We start from the raw sequence: 13,225 nt of genomic DNA, 5'->3' as shown, positions 1-13,225 counted from the left end.
CACTGATCGCTTGCTGCATCACTCACTACAGAGTTCCAAATTGCTTCTAGAAGTAACATTAGCATAAGAACTGTATATCTGGAGCTTCATAAAAAATGAGCAGCTGTACAGAAGCCTCATATCAACATGTGCAATAATAAAGCATTGTATGTAGTGATGTAAAGCCCCCCACCAGCCACCACTGGAGCAGTGGTAAGTTCACTGGAGTGACGAATCATGCTTTATTATAATGCTATCTACTGAAATGCTTAGTGCCTAGTGTAAAGTTTGGTGGAGGAGGGAGAATGATTTTGGTATTTTTATAGGGTTTCGGCTAGGCCCCTTACTTCCAGTAAAAGTTATTTTAATGTTAAAGGATAAAAAGACATTTAAGATAATTGGGTGCTTTCTAACTTTGATGCAACAGTTTGGGGAAAGGCCCTGTCCTGTTCCTGCATGACTCTGCTGTTGTGCACAAAGCAAGACCCATTAATACATGGTTTTACATGATTGTTGTTGAGGAACTCCAATGGTCTACACAGAGCCCTTACTTTAACCCCAACAAACACCTCTGGGTTGAATTGGAACACTGATTGCAAGACAGACCTTCTCCTCATCAGTGCCTGATCTCACAAATACTCTTTTGGCTGAAAAGGCACAAATTCCTACAGACACATCCCAAAATATTGTGTTAAGCCTTCCAAGAAGAATAGTAACTGTTATAGCCACAAAGGGTGAGGGCAATTCCATATAAATGCTTATGGTTTTGAAATAGGATGTCCAACAAGCTCATATAGGTGTGATGGTCAGGTGTCCAAATACTTTTGTGTATTTTAGGCCTCCACAGTGTGAGAGATGTGGATATCTTGTAGAAGTCAAATTTAGTAAAATAGCTACTTTAAATGCTAGCAGAGGTTTAGTGGCTGTTAGATGCAGTGACACAGCTATGAAAAAAATAAAGAATTTGTAGTTGTCTGAAGGGGGAAACAATAGGGAACAAGTATTGCGCCACCTACACCCCAGAAATGTCTTCCTTATACCTAGCATAAGCATCTGCTTGAGTCACAATTTTGATGCCGAGTGGCCATTTTTAATATGATTTACAGATTGTATAAATGTGTATACAACAAGCAACTCTCTCCTGCTGCACACTGCACTGATTAAAATTATGTTCAGCAAGTTTCCACCATCTCTCCAATAGAAAGAAATACATTTTACGAAATTAGGTTTCATACATGGTCTGACTGTCTGACTATTAAAGGGACATGATATTCAAAAAGTTTTTCTGTTCCAATTTAATTCTGTTATCAATTTTGCTTCATGCTCTTGGTATCCAAAAGCAAATTAGATAACAGAAGTAAATTGTAAAGTTGTTAAAAATGGAATGCTCTATCTGAATCATGAAATAATATTTTTGGGTTTCATGTCCCTTTAAGTTGCACTACTGGAATATTCAAGTTCTGCTCCATATTAGGATATTACGAGTGATTGGAGCATAAACATGTATATATGCTTCTCATTTGCTCACAAACTGTATCCTTATCTGATGAGGCAGAGGAATACAAATGTGACTATGGGACCGATTTGTTAAAGTGCAAGCAGACATGATACGATGTAGTGTATCATGTCCGCCGCACATCGCTAAATGTTGACAGCATACGCTGTCGGCATTTATCATTGCACAAGCAGTTCTTGTGAACTGCTTTATCAATGCCGCCCCATGCAGATTCGCTAGCAGGAGGTGTCAATCAGCCCGATCATATAGGATCGGGCTGATTGATGTCCGCAGCCTCAGAGCAGCTCCATTCGAAACTTGATAATTTGGCCCCTATGTATTTAACCTTTTTTCAAGGGTTAAACACTGCAAAAATAACAAGAAATATTTAACACTCTTTTAATTTTACACTAGAATGTTCATTAAACTCTATAGTGAGAAACAGTCGTAATAAAATATTTTTCTAATGCACTAGAACAGTGTTTCCCAACCGCGGTCCTCAAGTACCCCCAACAGGCCTGTTTTTCATTATAGCTGAACCAGTGCACAGGTGAAGTAATCAGCTGATCACTACCCAACCTGCTCTCATCCATCAGCTGATTATTTCACCTGTGCTCTAGTTCAGCTATAATGAAAACCAGGACTGTTGGGGGTACTTGAGGACCGTGGTTGGGAAACACTGCACTAGAAAATCACTTTTCATTTGTTTTCTTCATGTGTAACTGAAATTGTTAATAGTTTTAATATGTATCTAAATGATATTGACTAAGATAATAACTTTGTTATTTAAAGAGACATGAAACCCAAGATTGTTCTTTCATGATTCAGATAGAGCAGACACTTTAAAGGGACATTAAATACTTTATATAAAAATAAACTCTGCAATATACTTTCATTATTTATTTTGTTCCCCTTTCTTGTAAATCTATTCTAAAAATGTGAGCTTTTCAGTCCCTGTTAGAAATGGAAGTGCAGAACACTGTTATATTCCACAAAGCCATTGGCTGCACACTTTAGTGACCTATTTATAACTGTCCTTAATTGGCCACAGCAGAGAAAGAAACCTAAGTTACAACATGGCAGCGTCCATTGCTTTAAAGACACTAAAACTTTACAATTATTTTGTCAACATTTAAACAACTAATGAAACTTTAAAAAATACATCCACATGTTATTCTCAGACTAATATTTTCTTTGAATGCATCATTCTATCTAGCATTTATTTAGTGTTTAGTGTCCCTTTAAAAAACAAATTTCCACTTTCCATCTATGATCAAATTTGCTTCATTCTCTTTGTATACTTTGTTGAAGAGCAGCAAAACACTACTGGGAGCTATCTGAGCCAATTACAAGAGGCATATATGTGCAGCCACCAATCACAAGTTATGCATTGCTGATCTACCTATGTATGCTTTTCATCAAAGGATACAAAGAGAATGAAGCAAATTAGATAATAACACTAATTTGGAAAGTTGTTTAAAATGGTATGCTCTATCTGAAATATGACTGAAATATTTTGGTTTTCATGTCCCTTTAATATTAACTGATGCTGCAGGTTCGAAGTTTCAAAATGTTGCTGCCAGATTTTGTAATTTCTTCACACAGAAGTGAGACAAATTTATGTATTTACAGGCTGAAAATTAGAAAACTACATTTGACAAACAGTGAAACTGAATAACAGAGAGAGAAGCCAGCTAGAATGTTTTTCAAACACACAATTTCCAGTGATGTGTTTGGAATGGTAATGATGCTCTGTGCCAAAAGGAATACAAGAAGCTTCAGTCAGAAAAAAGGGTTTTGTGTTAAGCTAAAAAAACTTACAGCAACTGCAGAGAGGGCAGATGGGAAAACATTCTGTCCTTAATTTCTGTAAATGTCCCATTGACCAGACTCCTACAAAAGAAAGCAGAAACAAGGGATATAAAGTGTTTGTGCACAACAAGATCTTACACATGTCAGGGAGAGGAATTTATGACATAGAAAGTAAAACAGGCTGCATATTTATCTGTAAATAAGTGGAGTTATAAAAGTATTATGTTTACAATGAAGTTCTGTCCTGCTAGCCTGCAAACCAAGTGATACCAGTCAGATATTGTGACCTACCATAATAGTATATTTTTGTGTGCATAAAGCTGTATTTTATGATATGTTTGTATGGTTTATTATTCGGTTGATTAAAGGGACAGTCTACACCAGAATTTGTATTGTTTTAAAAGATAGATAATCCCTTTATTACCCATTCCCCAGTTTTGCATAACCAACACAGTTATATTAATATACTTTTAACCTCTGTGATTATCTTGTATCTAAGCCTCTGCAAACTGCCCCCTTATTTCAGTTCTTTTGACAGACTTGCAGTTTAGCCAATCAGTGCCTGCTCCCAGATAACTTCACGTGCACGAGCGCAGTGTTATCTATATGAAATACATGAACTAACACCCTCTAGTGGTGAAAAACTGTTACAATGTATTCTGAAAAGAGGTGGCCTTCAAGGTCTAAGAAATTAGCATACGAACCTCCTAGGTTAAGCTTTCAACTAAGAATACCAAGAGAACAGAGCAAAATTGGTGATACAAGTAAATTGGGAAGTTGTTTAAAATTACATGGTCTATTTGAATCATGAAAGTTTTTTTTGGCCTAGACTGTCCCTTTAAGTTAAATGCTGCTTGCATATAACCAGTGTCAATGCACTTCTGGGACCTAGCTGAACACATTAGCCAATAACAAGAAGCCTATTTGCATAGCCACCAATCACCAGCCAGCTTCCAGTAGTGCATTGTTGCTCCTGGGTCTACCTAGGCATGCTTTTCAACAAAGGATACCAAGAAAATTAAGTAATTTAGATAATAGAAGTACATTGAAACATTTCTTAAAATTGCATAATCTGAAACATACCTCCTAACATTTGAAAATTCAAAAGAGGGACAGCCCGCCCCAAAACGGCAAAAGTTTGATATGTGGTGGGCAAGAGCAGGGATGAGGCTTAAAAAAAATCACAAGACCAAAGTAATATAAATAAAATTCTAAACAAAGTCATATTTTAATACTCTTATGTAGCAAATCAAACACAAACCACTGGTATAGCTATGTGAGCACTGTATTTAATTAGAACAAGAGAATGAACAAAACTGTAGAACAAGATGACCAATATTGGCTATCAGCTAAGAAAATATTGAGAAAGTTCCAAGGGCACTTAAATGCACCTGGTATTACAGTCACCCAAGATAAGTCAAACTTAAGTAAGTGTAATATGTAGATGTCCAACAAAACAAGGGATCCTGTTGACAAGTAACCACAAGTAGAAAAGGTATCAGGAAACTGACAGTTCAAGTCCCCTTATTTATCCAGGAGGTTAAAAGTTAACCAAATTGTGGTTCAAGTAATATAGTAATACTTAGCTTAGCTCCGCTTAGACTGTGTAGTAAGAGTCCTAGTGGACAGGTAAGCCTCTGATGAAGCGCATGTGCGCATGCGCAAAACGCGTCAGGTGATCCTTGTGTTATCCACCTTGAACCTGTCAACTTCTGCTGAATAAACTTGTTTCCAAGCCTTGAGTCTCCGGTTTCCGACTTCTCCTTTTGGAACTTTGCCATCTGTATTTAATTAGCCTTTGCAGAGACAGCGCAAAATATTTCTATCTTAGTTGGACATTTAATAATAGATTCTTTAAAAATACTCTCTGCGTTCCCCATTAATTTTCTAGATTCTGGCCTTTAAAGTCAGCAAAAATGCACTGTAACACAAGCTACACATATTATTGTACACACACTCAAATACACAGAAACACACACTACATAGCATACACCTACACATGCAGATATACACACACACACACTACATAGCATACACTTATAAATGCAGATACACACACACACACACTACATAGCAAACACTTATATAGGCAGATACACACACACTACACAGCATACACTTATACATGCAGATACACAGATACTACATAGTATACATTTATACATGCAGATACACACACACTACATAGCATACACTTATACAGGCAGCAGATACCAACATGCACACACACTACATAGCTTACACGTATACAGGCAGATACACACATGCAGACACTACATAGTATACACTTATACAGGCAGCAGTTACACATACAGTACATCATATATGGCTAACTGTAATTCATTGTATGGGGTCCTGGGGTTGGCAAGCACATTAGCTGGCAGTCTGAGGCTGCCACTGTTCGTTACCCTGGTGTTAGCACTGCTCATCCTATAAAACTGAAGGCATGCTAGTATTATCACCAGGGGTTAGACGTCATCACTACCAGAGGTTAGAGGTCACCATTACCTAAGATCAGAGGGTATACAGCCTTCTTATTCCTGCTTAACCCACACACCATTCCTTTTCCACAGTCAATGCTACAATGTAAAGTGGTGAGTGTACAGCCTGCATAACAGCGCTGCCCCCTCAAAATAACCCAACACACATCCATTAATGTCTAAACCGTTGGGAAAAAAAGTGAGTACACCCCTAAGTTGAAATGTCCAAATTGGGCCCAAAGTGTCAATATTTTGTGTGGCCACCATTATTTTCCAGCACTGCTTTAACCCTCTTGGGCATGAAGTTCACCAGAGCTTCACAGGTTGCCACTGGAGTCCTCTTGCACTCGTCCATGACAACATCACAGAGCTGGTGGATGTTAGAGACCTTGTACTCCCCCACCTTTCCGTTTGAGGATGCCCCACAGATGCTCAATAGTGTTTAGGTCTGTAGACATGGTTGGCCAGTCCATCACCTTTACCCTCAGCTTCTTTAGCAAGGCAGTGGTCGTCTTGGAGGTGTGTTTGGGGTTGTTATCATGTTGGAATACTGCCCTGTGGCCCAGTCTCTGAAGGGAGGGGATCATGCTCTGCTTCAGTATGTCACAGTACATGTTGGCATTCATGGTTCCCTCAATGAACTGTAGCTCCCCAGTGTCGGAAGCACTCATGCAGGCCCAGACCATGACACTCCCACCACCATGCTTGACTGTAGGCAAGACACACTTGTTTTTGTACTCCTCACCTGGTTGCCACCACACTGCTTGACACCATCTGAACCAAATAAGATTATCTTGGTCTCATTGGACCACAGGACATGATTACAGTAATCCATGTCCTTAATCTGCTTGTCTTCCGCAAACTGTTTGCGGACTTTCTTGTGCATCATCTTTAGAAGAGGCTTCCTTCTGGGACAACAACCATGCTAACCAATTTGATGCAGTGTGTGGCGTATGGTCTGAGCACTGACAGGCTGACGCCCCACCCCTTCAACCTCTGCAGCAATGCTGGCAGTACTCATACGTCTATTTCCCAAAGACAACCTCTGAATATTACGCTGAGCACATGCACTCAACTTCTTTGGTCGACCATGGCGAGGCCTGTTCTGAGTGGAACCTGTCCTGTGAAACCGCTGTCTGGTCTTGCCCACTGTGCTGCAGCTCAGTTTCAGGGTCTTGGCAATCTTCTTATAGCCTAGGCCATCTTAATGTAGAGCAACAATTCTTTTTTTCAGATCTTCAGAGAGTTTTTTGCCATGAGGTGCCATGTTGAACTTCCAGTGACTAGTATGAGAGCGTGTGAGAGCGATAACACTAAATTTAACACACCTGCTCCCCATTTACACCTTAGACCTTGTAACACTAACGAGTCACATGACACCAGGAGGGAAAATGGCTAATTGAACCCAATTTGGACATTTCCATTTAGGGGTGTACTCACTTTTGTTGCCAACGGTTTAGACATTAACCTCTTAAGGACATATGACAGAATTTTTCCATCATAAAACAATTGAGCAAGCTGTGTCCTTAAAGGGTTAATGGCTGTGTGTTGAGTTATTTTGAGGGGACAGTAAATTTACACTGTTATACAGGCTGTACACTAACTACTTTACATTGTAGCAAAGTTTAATTTCTTCAGTGTTGTCACATTAAAAGATATAATAAAATATTTACAAAAATGTGAGGGGTGTACTCACTTTTGTGGCATACTGAATATCTGATGTTATTTTGGTACAATATCTATATATATATATCTATCTATACATATATATATATATATATATATATATATATATATATATATATATATATATGTACAAATACATATACATATGATTATATATAGGTAAAGATATATACAGATATTTATATATAGGAATATCTATTTATAAATACATAGAAAATATTCCCCTATATGAAGAACATTATAGTAAATACACAGTATAATACTTTATTAAATATGAATATTGCATGAATATGCTTTTAAATGTTTTCATCTACTTAACTGCAAAAGGCTCCAATATATATATACCGTATTGTTCCGCATATAGGCCACACCTGATTATAGGCTGCACCCTTAAAGTTTGGTGCCATTTTAAAGACATTAGAAAAATTAACAGCCTGCATTTGTTAATAGGAGCAGCCTGAAAAGCAATGTTCAAGTGAATGGATCTGCATGGAGTGAGATTTGTGTTTAGACTGTGAGATAAGCAGCATATTAGCATATGCAGATCTGCTCACATGGTGACCTCCCAAAATGTATAAGCAATGCGTCCCAATGCAGAGTGCCAGTGGATCCTTTTCCACTTCCCCAAGAGTATAGAATCAAACAAAGGAAAGATGCTGCACTCCTTAGTAATTTCAAAAGTGAAAAAAAACTTTATTCAGCCATTACAGCAGTAATGGCTGAATAAAGGCTATTTTCACATTTTAAATTACCGGTACTAAGAAGTGCAGCATCTTTCCTTTGCTATTTTTATGTACATTTTTAGGTTTAGCAGGTATGCTGTGGGTGGGGAAGCGATTTCTTACCAGACAATATCAGTACGTTGCAGCAAGTGACTCACATGGGAGATCATGTGCTCCACCCACTTTCTCATTCATAAGCCTGTGCGCAACATCACACTACCATATCTTTAAACATCTTCACAGCAGTGGCTCTACCATATCTTCAAACACCTTCACAGCTGTGGCTCCTGCATTTGAGCGTCCTTAGGGTTGCCACTTTCAATACAGAAAAATAAGGACGCCTGCCGCAGCAGGGGAAACACCCCTCGGGGGCGGGGCCACAATGACCACAGGCCTGATGACGTGCCAGTGGTGGTAAATCACAACTTAAAACATGTTTTCATAAAAATATTAAGATTGATACATTGACATCTGCTATTGAAATCAGTGTGAACAGATGCTCTCAGTCTCTCTCTATCAGAACTCAAGTGGTCATATCGTCATAGCTGAATACACAGCTATGACGGTAATAAACATAGGCCAACAAAGTCTGACATTGTTTCTCAATTGGTGGGTATGTTTCTTGATTGGTGAGTATGTTTCTCAATTGGTGGGTATGTATATTGATTGGTGGGTATGTTTCTTGATTGGTGGGTTACGGGTATGTTTATTGATTGGTGGGTATGTTTATCAATTGGTGGGTATGTTTATTGATTAGTGGGTATGTTTCTTGATTGGTGAGTATGTTTATCAATTAGTGGGTATGTTTATTGATTGGTGGGTATGTTTCTTGATTGATGGTTTACGGGTATGTTTATTGATTGGTCGGTATGTTTATTGATTTGTGGGTATGTTTGATTGGTGGGTATGTTTATTGATTGGTGGGTATTTTTATTGATGGGTGGGTATGTTTATAACTGTAACTGTAAATTAATTTGTGCACTGTTTGTACACTGTTCTACGCAATCATAGTTTAGTAGATAAGTATCTGGCTCAAACATTGTACAGTAAATTTAGGTTTCAGAATTAGCCTTTCCATGGAGGTTGGGACAATAATAATTTTGACAGCAAAGCAATGTATTTAAAAGAAAAAACAAGCAAATAAATAAATATATATGGTTTGCAATCCATTCTAGTTATTCATAGCACAAAACTTTGCAATCTCACTGGAGTAAAACAAGCTGAGGGCCCACAGACTGGCAAAGGTTGAGGTGAGCACAAGCTGAGGGCACATTGTAAGAACAAGCTGAGGGAACATGCATGTCACTGACCATCACATAACGCCAGTCCCGTTCTCGGTCACACAAGTTGCTTCTCGGGGCTTCGCACTCAGTGCTGCACTCCCGCACCCGCCACCAGCACAATCCGGGGTCTCAGGAGAGGCCTATTTGCCCACCCAGTATCCGGCAATATTGAGCCCACCCCGGACTTAGCGACACTACCCCGGGGAGAGAAAAAAAGTGACTGTGGTCACCTCGACTAGGCTGAGGAAGCGAAGATTGGGAGGTTGGACATCTAATACAAACAACCAATAATCACATTGTAAACGGTAGTACTGTATTGATTAAAGTGGACTTTCAGCCAATTAGCAGGCAAGCATTTTAGCAGGAGGGCGTGTCATTTTGGGGTTGCCATAAGAAAGGGTGTGATGAATTCTTGCAATGTAATACAAGTGTCTGATAGGCTGAGGGGTAAAGCCTGGGATTGGCTAATATATCTCTGTAAGCAATGACAGTGAGTGTGGAAAGTGCCGGTGATGGGAAAACACACAGGGGCGGGTGAAAACGAGTGACACAGCCCAAGAACAGTGTTCCAGTAGAAAATACGGGACAAACCCCGTCCCGTATTGATTCAAAATTCAAAAAAGTGCTATTTTCTTCTCAAATACGGGACGTTTCCATATTTTAAGGGACGGGTGGCAACCCTAAGCGTCCTGCTCATCAGCCAAACCATTGCAATCCTACTCAACATACCCAACTCCAGCGGACTACAATCCCCATAAGGCCACAGGGTGCACTGGAAGTTCAGCTGTACTGTGCATGTATGATATTGCCAAAAGCACCCGATTCTAGGCAGCACTCCACATATAGGGCACCGCAAATTTAAAGCTACAAACCAAGGGGAAAAAGTGTGGCCTATATGCGGAACAATACGGTATATGTGTGTATATGTGTACATATGTATTTATGTGTATATATATATATATATATATATATATAGTGTATATATATGTCTGTAAATACATATATACACATATATAATACATAATTATATACACACACATATATATATATATATATATATATTAATATTTAGACAAGGGCATGTATGTATCTCTATGTTAAAGCCCTTTGCAGTATTTTTTTTCTCTAACGCCTGAGACCTCATAACTTTGAGCCCTTATAACTTTTTTGTGCAATTTTTTAAAATAATTTTATTAGACAGTGTTATTATGAGTGTAACTGTACTTTGTAATGTATTTTTGATGTGTTATGTGTGAAACTATTTTGTTTTATGAAACCAGAGCTCTGAGGACACGATAATCGTTCTAGTGTAAATCGTGATTGTTCTCACGCATTCGCATTTACTTTCAACTTGTAATACGAGCGGTAAACCATATGTACACAAACATCCACGATAAACCCCTTTTCGCTCGAGTGTAACAGTTAACGTGCCACTCGTAATCTGGCCCTTAATACCCTAATAGAAAAACACATGCATACAAAAACAGGGTTTGCTAAATTCCATGATATCCAAAAGTAGTTGTTTTAAAATAAAAGTTCAAAGGCAAAACAACCTTTTCTTTTCAGGCTTATGGGCCTGTCCCTGTCCATCAATAAAAGCATGAGTACAACGAAAATTACTTGTGTACATAACTATATTGTCGGTAAGCTTTTTAAGTTTACACAACTTTGACTAAATATACAATATCAATATATTTTTCATACACCTTTTAAATTTGCTGATTAAAGTGATAGTAAATCCTAGCGTTTGTGAAACACTAGGATTTACCAGTGCAACAAATATAAATAATATTTCATGCTGAAAGTTCCTGTATTAGCCTGCAGTGTTTGCCACGCTGAGCACCTCTTAGCCAATAGCCGTACGGCCCAGCTGGCATTATGCCGGATAGCTAGCACGCTATTGGCTAAGATCACCCTCACTGAAAAATAGCTTTCTGCCGTGGGTGGCCTGAGGTGCTCAACGCGGCTAACGATGCAGACAAATACAGAAACTTTCAGCATGAAGTATTTTATACTTCATGACTGAAAGTCCGCTTTATTTGTTGCACTTTTAAATCCTAGCGTTTCAAAAACGCTAGAATTTACCATCACTTTAAATGTGTGATTTCTATTTCCCTTAACCAATGGACTAAGCACGAAAGGGACAGTGTACTGTATAATTTTCTACCCTTTCATTTGTTTCCTATTTTACCTGCTGGAGTATATTAAATTGTTTACAAATAGCTTCTTTACCTTTTATTTTGACATTTGAAATAGCTGATTTTCCTGAGGTATCCCCACCTATACTGAACATTTCAATACTTAAGTATAGGCTATAGAAAAGCTATGTAAACATAGCAAGCAGAAGAATATACACTCCCAGTGGGAGGTAGGAGAAATAAGTAATAACATGTTAATTTTCAATTGTTCTTTCAAAGTATTGGGTGTTGTTATACGCATATAGATTAGATAAGAAAGCATTTGTGTGTATAGAACGTAATAAAATATGAACATCTGATTTCCCAGCAAGCTCCGTCCATTTTAATAGGTTGTGGTATTAAAGATCAAAACAAGCTATTTCATGTATACAAATAAACCAAAATAGCAATATCTCATACTTTTTATTCTCTGCAGCTGTCATTAAAAACACATGGGTAAAACAATGTTACAGTACACTGTATCTTGAATTACGTTCCTTAGTTAAACTTATTTTATAACAATGAGACCTAAAATATATTGTACTGTTTCAACATCTGCAAATTCAGGAAAATGTCCCTTTTTACTAAAAATTTAAAAAGAGAACTTGATTTAAAATATTAAAAAATTGTCTCTATGTTTAAATAAAACAAGCTATGTAAAAACATTACATGTAGTTTTAAATTCCAGAAAATAATTAAAAATGTAACATATTATATTGTTACAGTATATTTACAATGATAAAAGCATGCACATTTCCCTAGCAGTTGACTAAATGAATGCAATGATTAATCCTCTTATCTGAACCTGAACAACTTTGGTCCATAGACTGCAAAATCCTTATTCCTGTTAGCTGAGCAAGTCTCTGCATCAAATGAAGCTGCAGGAACTGTTCAGAATACAAAATTCCTCATCCAAGAAACAACTTTTGCAGCTGATGTTTCACTTACAAGGACGTGATGTCGCTGGGGACGATTTTTGGGATCCAGGAAGATCCGACACAAATGATTGATTCTTTTGTGCAGCTGCATGTGGTGGGGCATCTCACCGCTTTTCTGGGCTGTGCAATATGCAGCGTAAATCCAAGTAAAACAATAATCAGGAATGGTCCCTTAATAAGAGCCATGAGCCTAAATCCCAGCTTGTGTATATGTGTGTGCACACTGGGATACTGAGCAGCAAAGCTTAGGAAGGAACTGGCTGGCATGCATTCCTCATTCTGACTCTGCACCATACTATACTGCACTCTCCTCCTGACATCAGCAATTCAGCTGCAGCCTGCTTTTTTTTCCCCCCATGAATAATTTATTAAACACTCCTTTCGGGTGAGTTTAAAAATAATCCCCTCTGAGTAGCAAAGGTTCTTACTCGGTTTCACCATGCTTCTTGCTCATTGAACATGAGGAGAACAGATCAGAAGATGACCTTGCTGAAGGCTGGAAAGTGATGTCTGTTTTGAACAAACGCAGTGTTGCCCTGGGTGATATGTCACATACAGTGACCTAGGGTTTGACTCATAGTGATCCTGACAAATGTTACCTTAAGGCATATCACTTTGCAAAATCTTCACTTTATTTTTGGTAGTGAAGAGGA

The 13,225-nt window shown here is 38.2% G+C and overlaps 1 protein-coding gene across 3 annotated transcripts in view; it reads right to left on the bottom strand.

Annotated features, from left to right (window-relative positions):
- Positions 1–12,892, bottom strand: part of LGI2 (leucine rich repeat LGI family member 2) — a 120,266-nt gene extending 107,374 nt beyond the window's left edge. For 2 of the 3 annotated variants that reach the window (XM_053704086.1, XM_053704089.1), the window contains exons 1-2: positions 12,583–12,892; positions 3,296–3,367 (exon numbers count right to left, since the gene is read on the bottom strand). In XM_053704086.1, coding sequence (XP_053560061.1) covers positions 3,296–3,367; positions 12,583–12,866 — 356 coding nt within the window. In that variant the 5' untranslated portion in view covers positions 12,867–12,892. The remainder of the gene's footprint in view (positions 1–3,295; positions 3,368–12,582) is intronic. The other variant, XM_053704088.1, reaches the window with a different exon arrangement.
- Between the last annotated feature and the right edge of the window lie 333 nt (positions 12,893–13,225).

Source organism: Bombina bombina, chromosome 2 (assembly GCF_027579735.1).
Source record: "Bombina bombina isolate aBomBom1 chromosome 2, aBomBom1.pri, whole genome shotgun sequence".
Lineage (NCBI taxonomy): Eukaryota > Metazoa > Chordata > Amphibia > Anura > Bombinatoridae > Bombina > Bombina bombina.
Note: the sequence above shows the minus strand (reverse complement) of the source record. Positions and strands in the feature narration are given on the sequence as shown.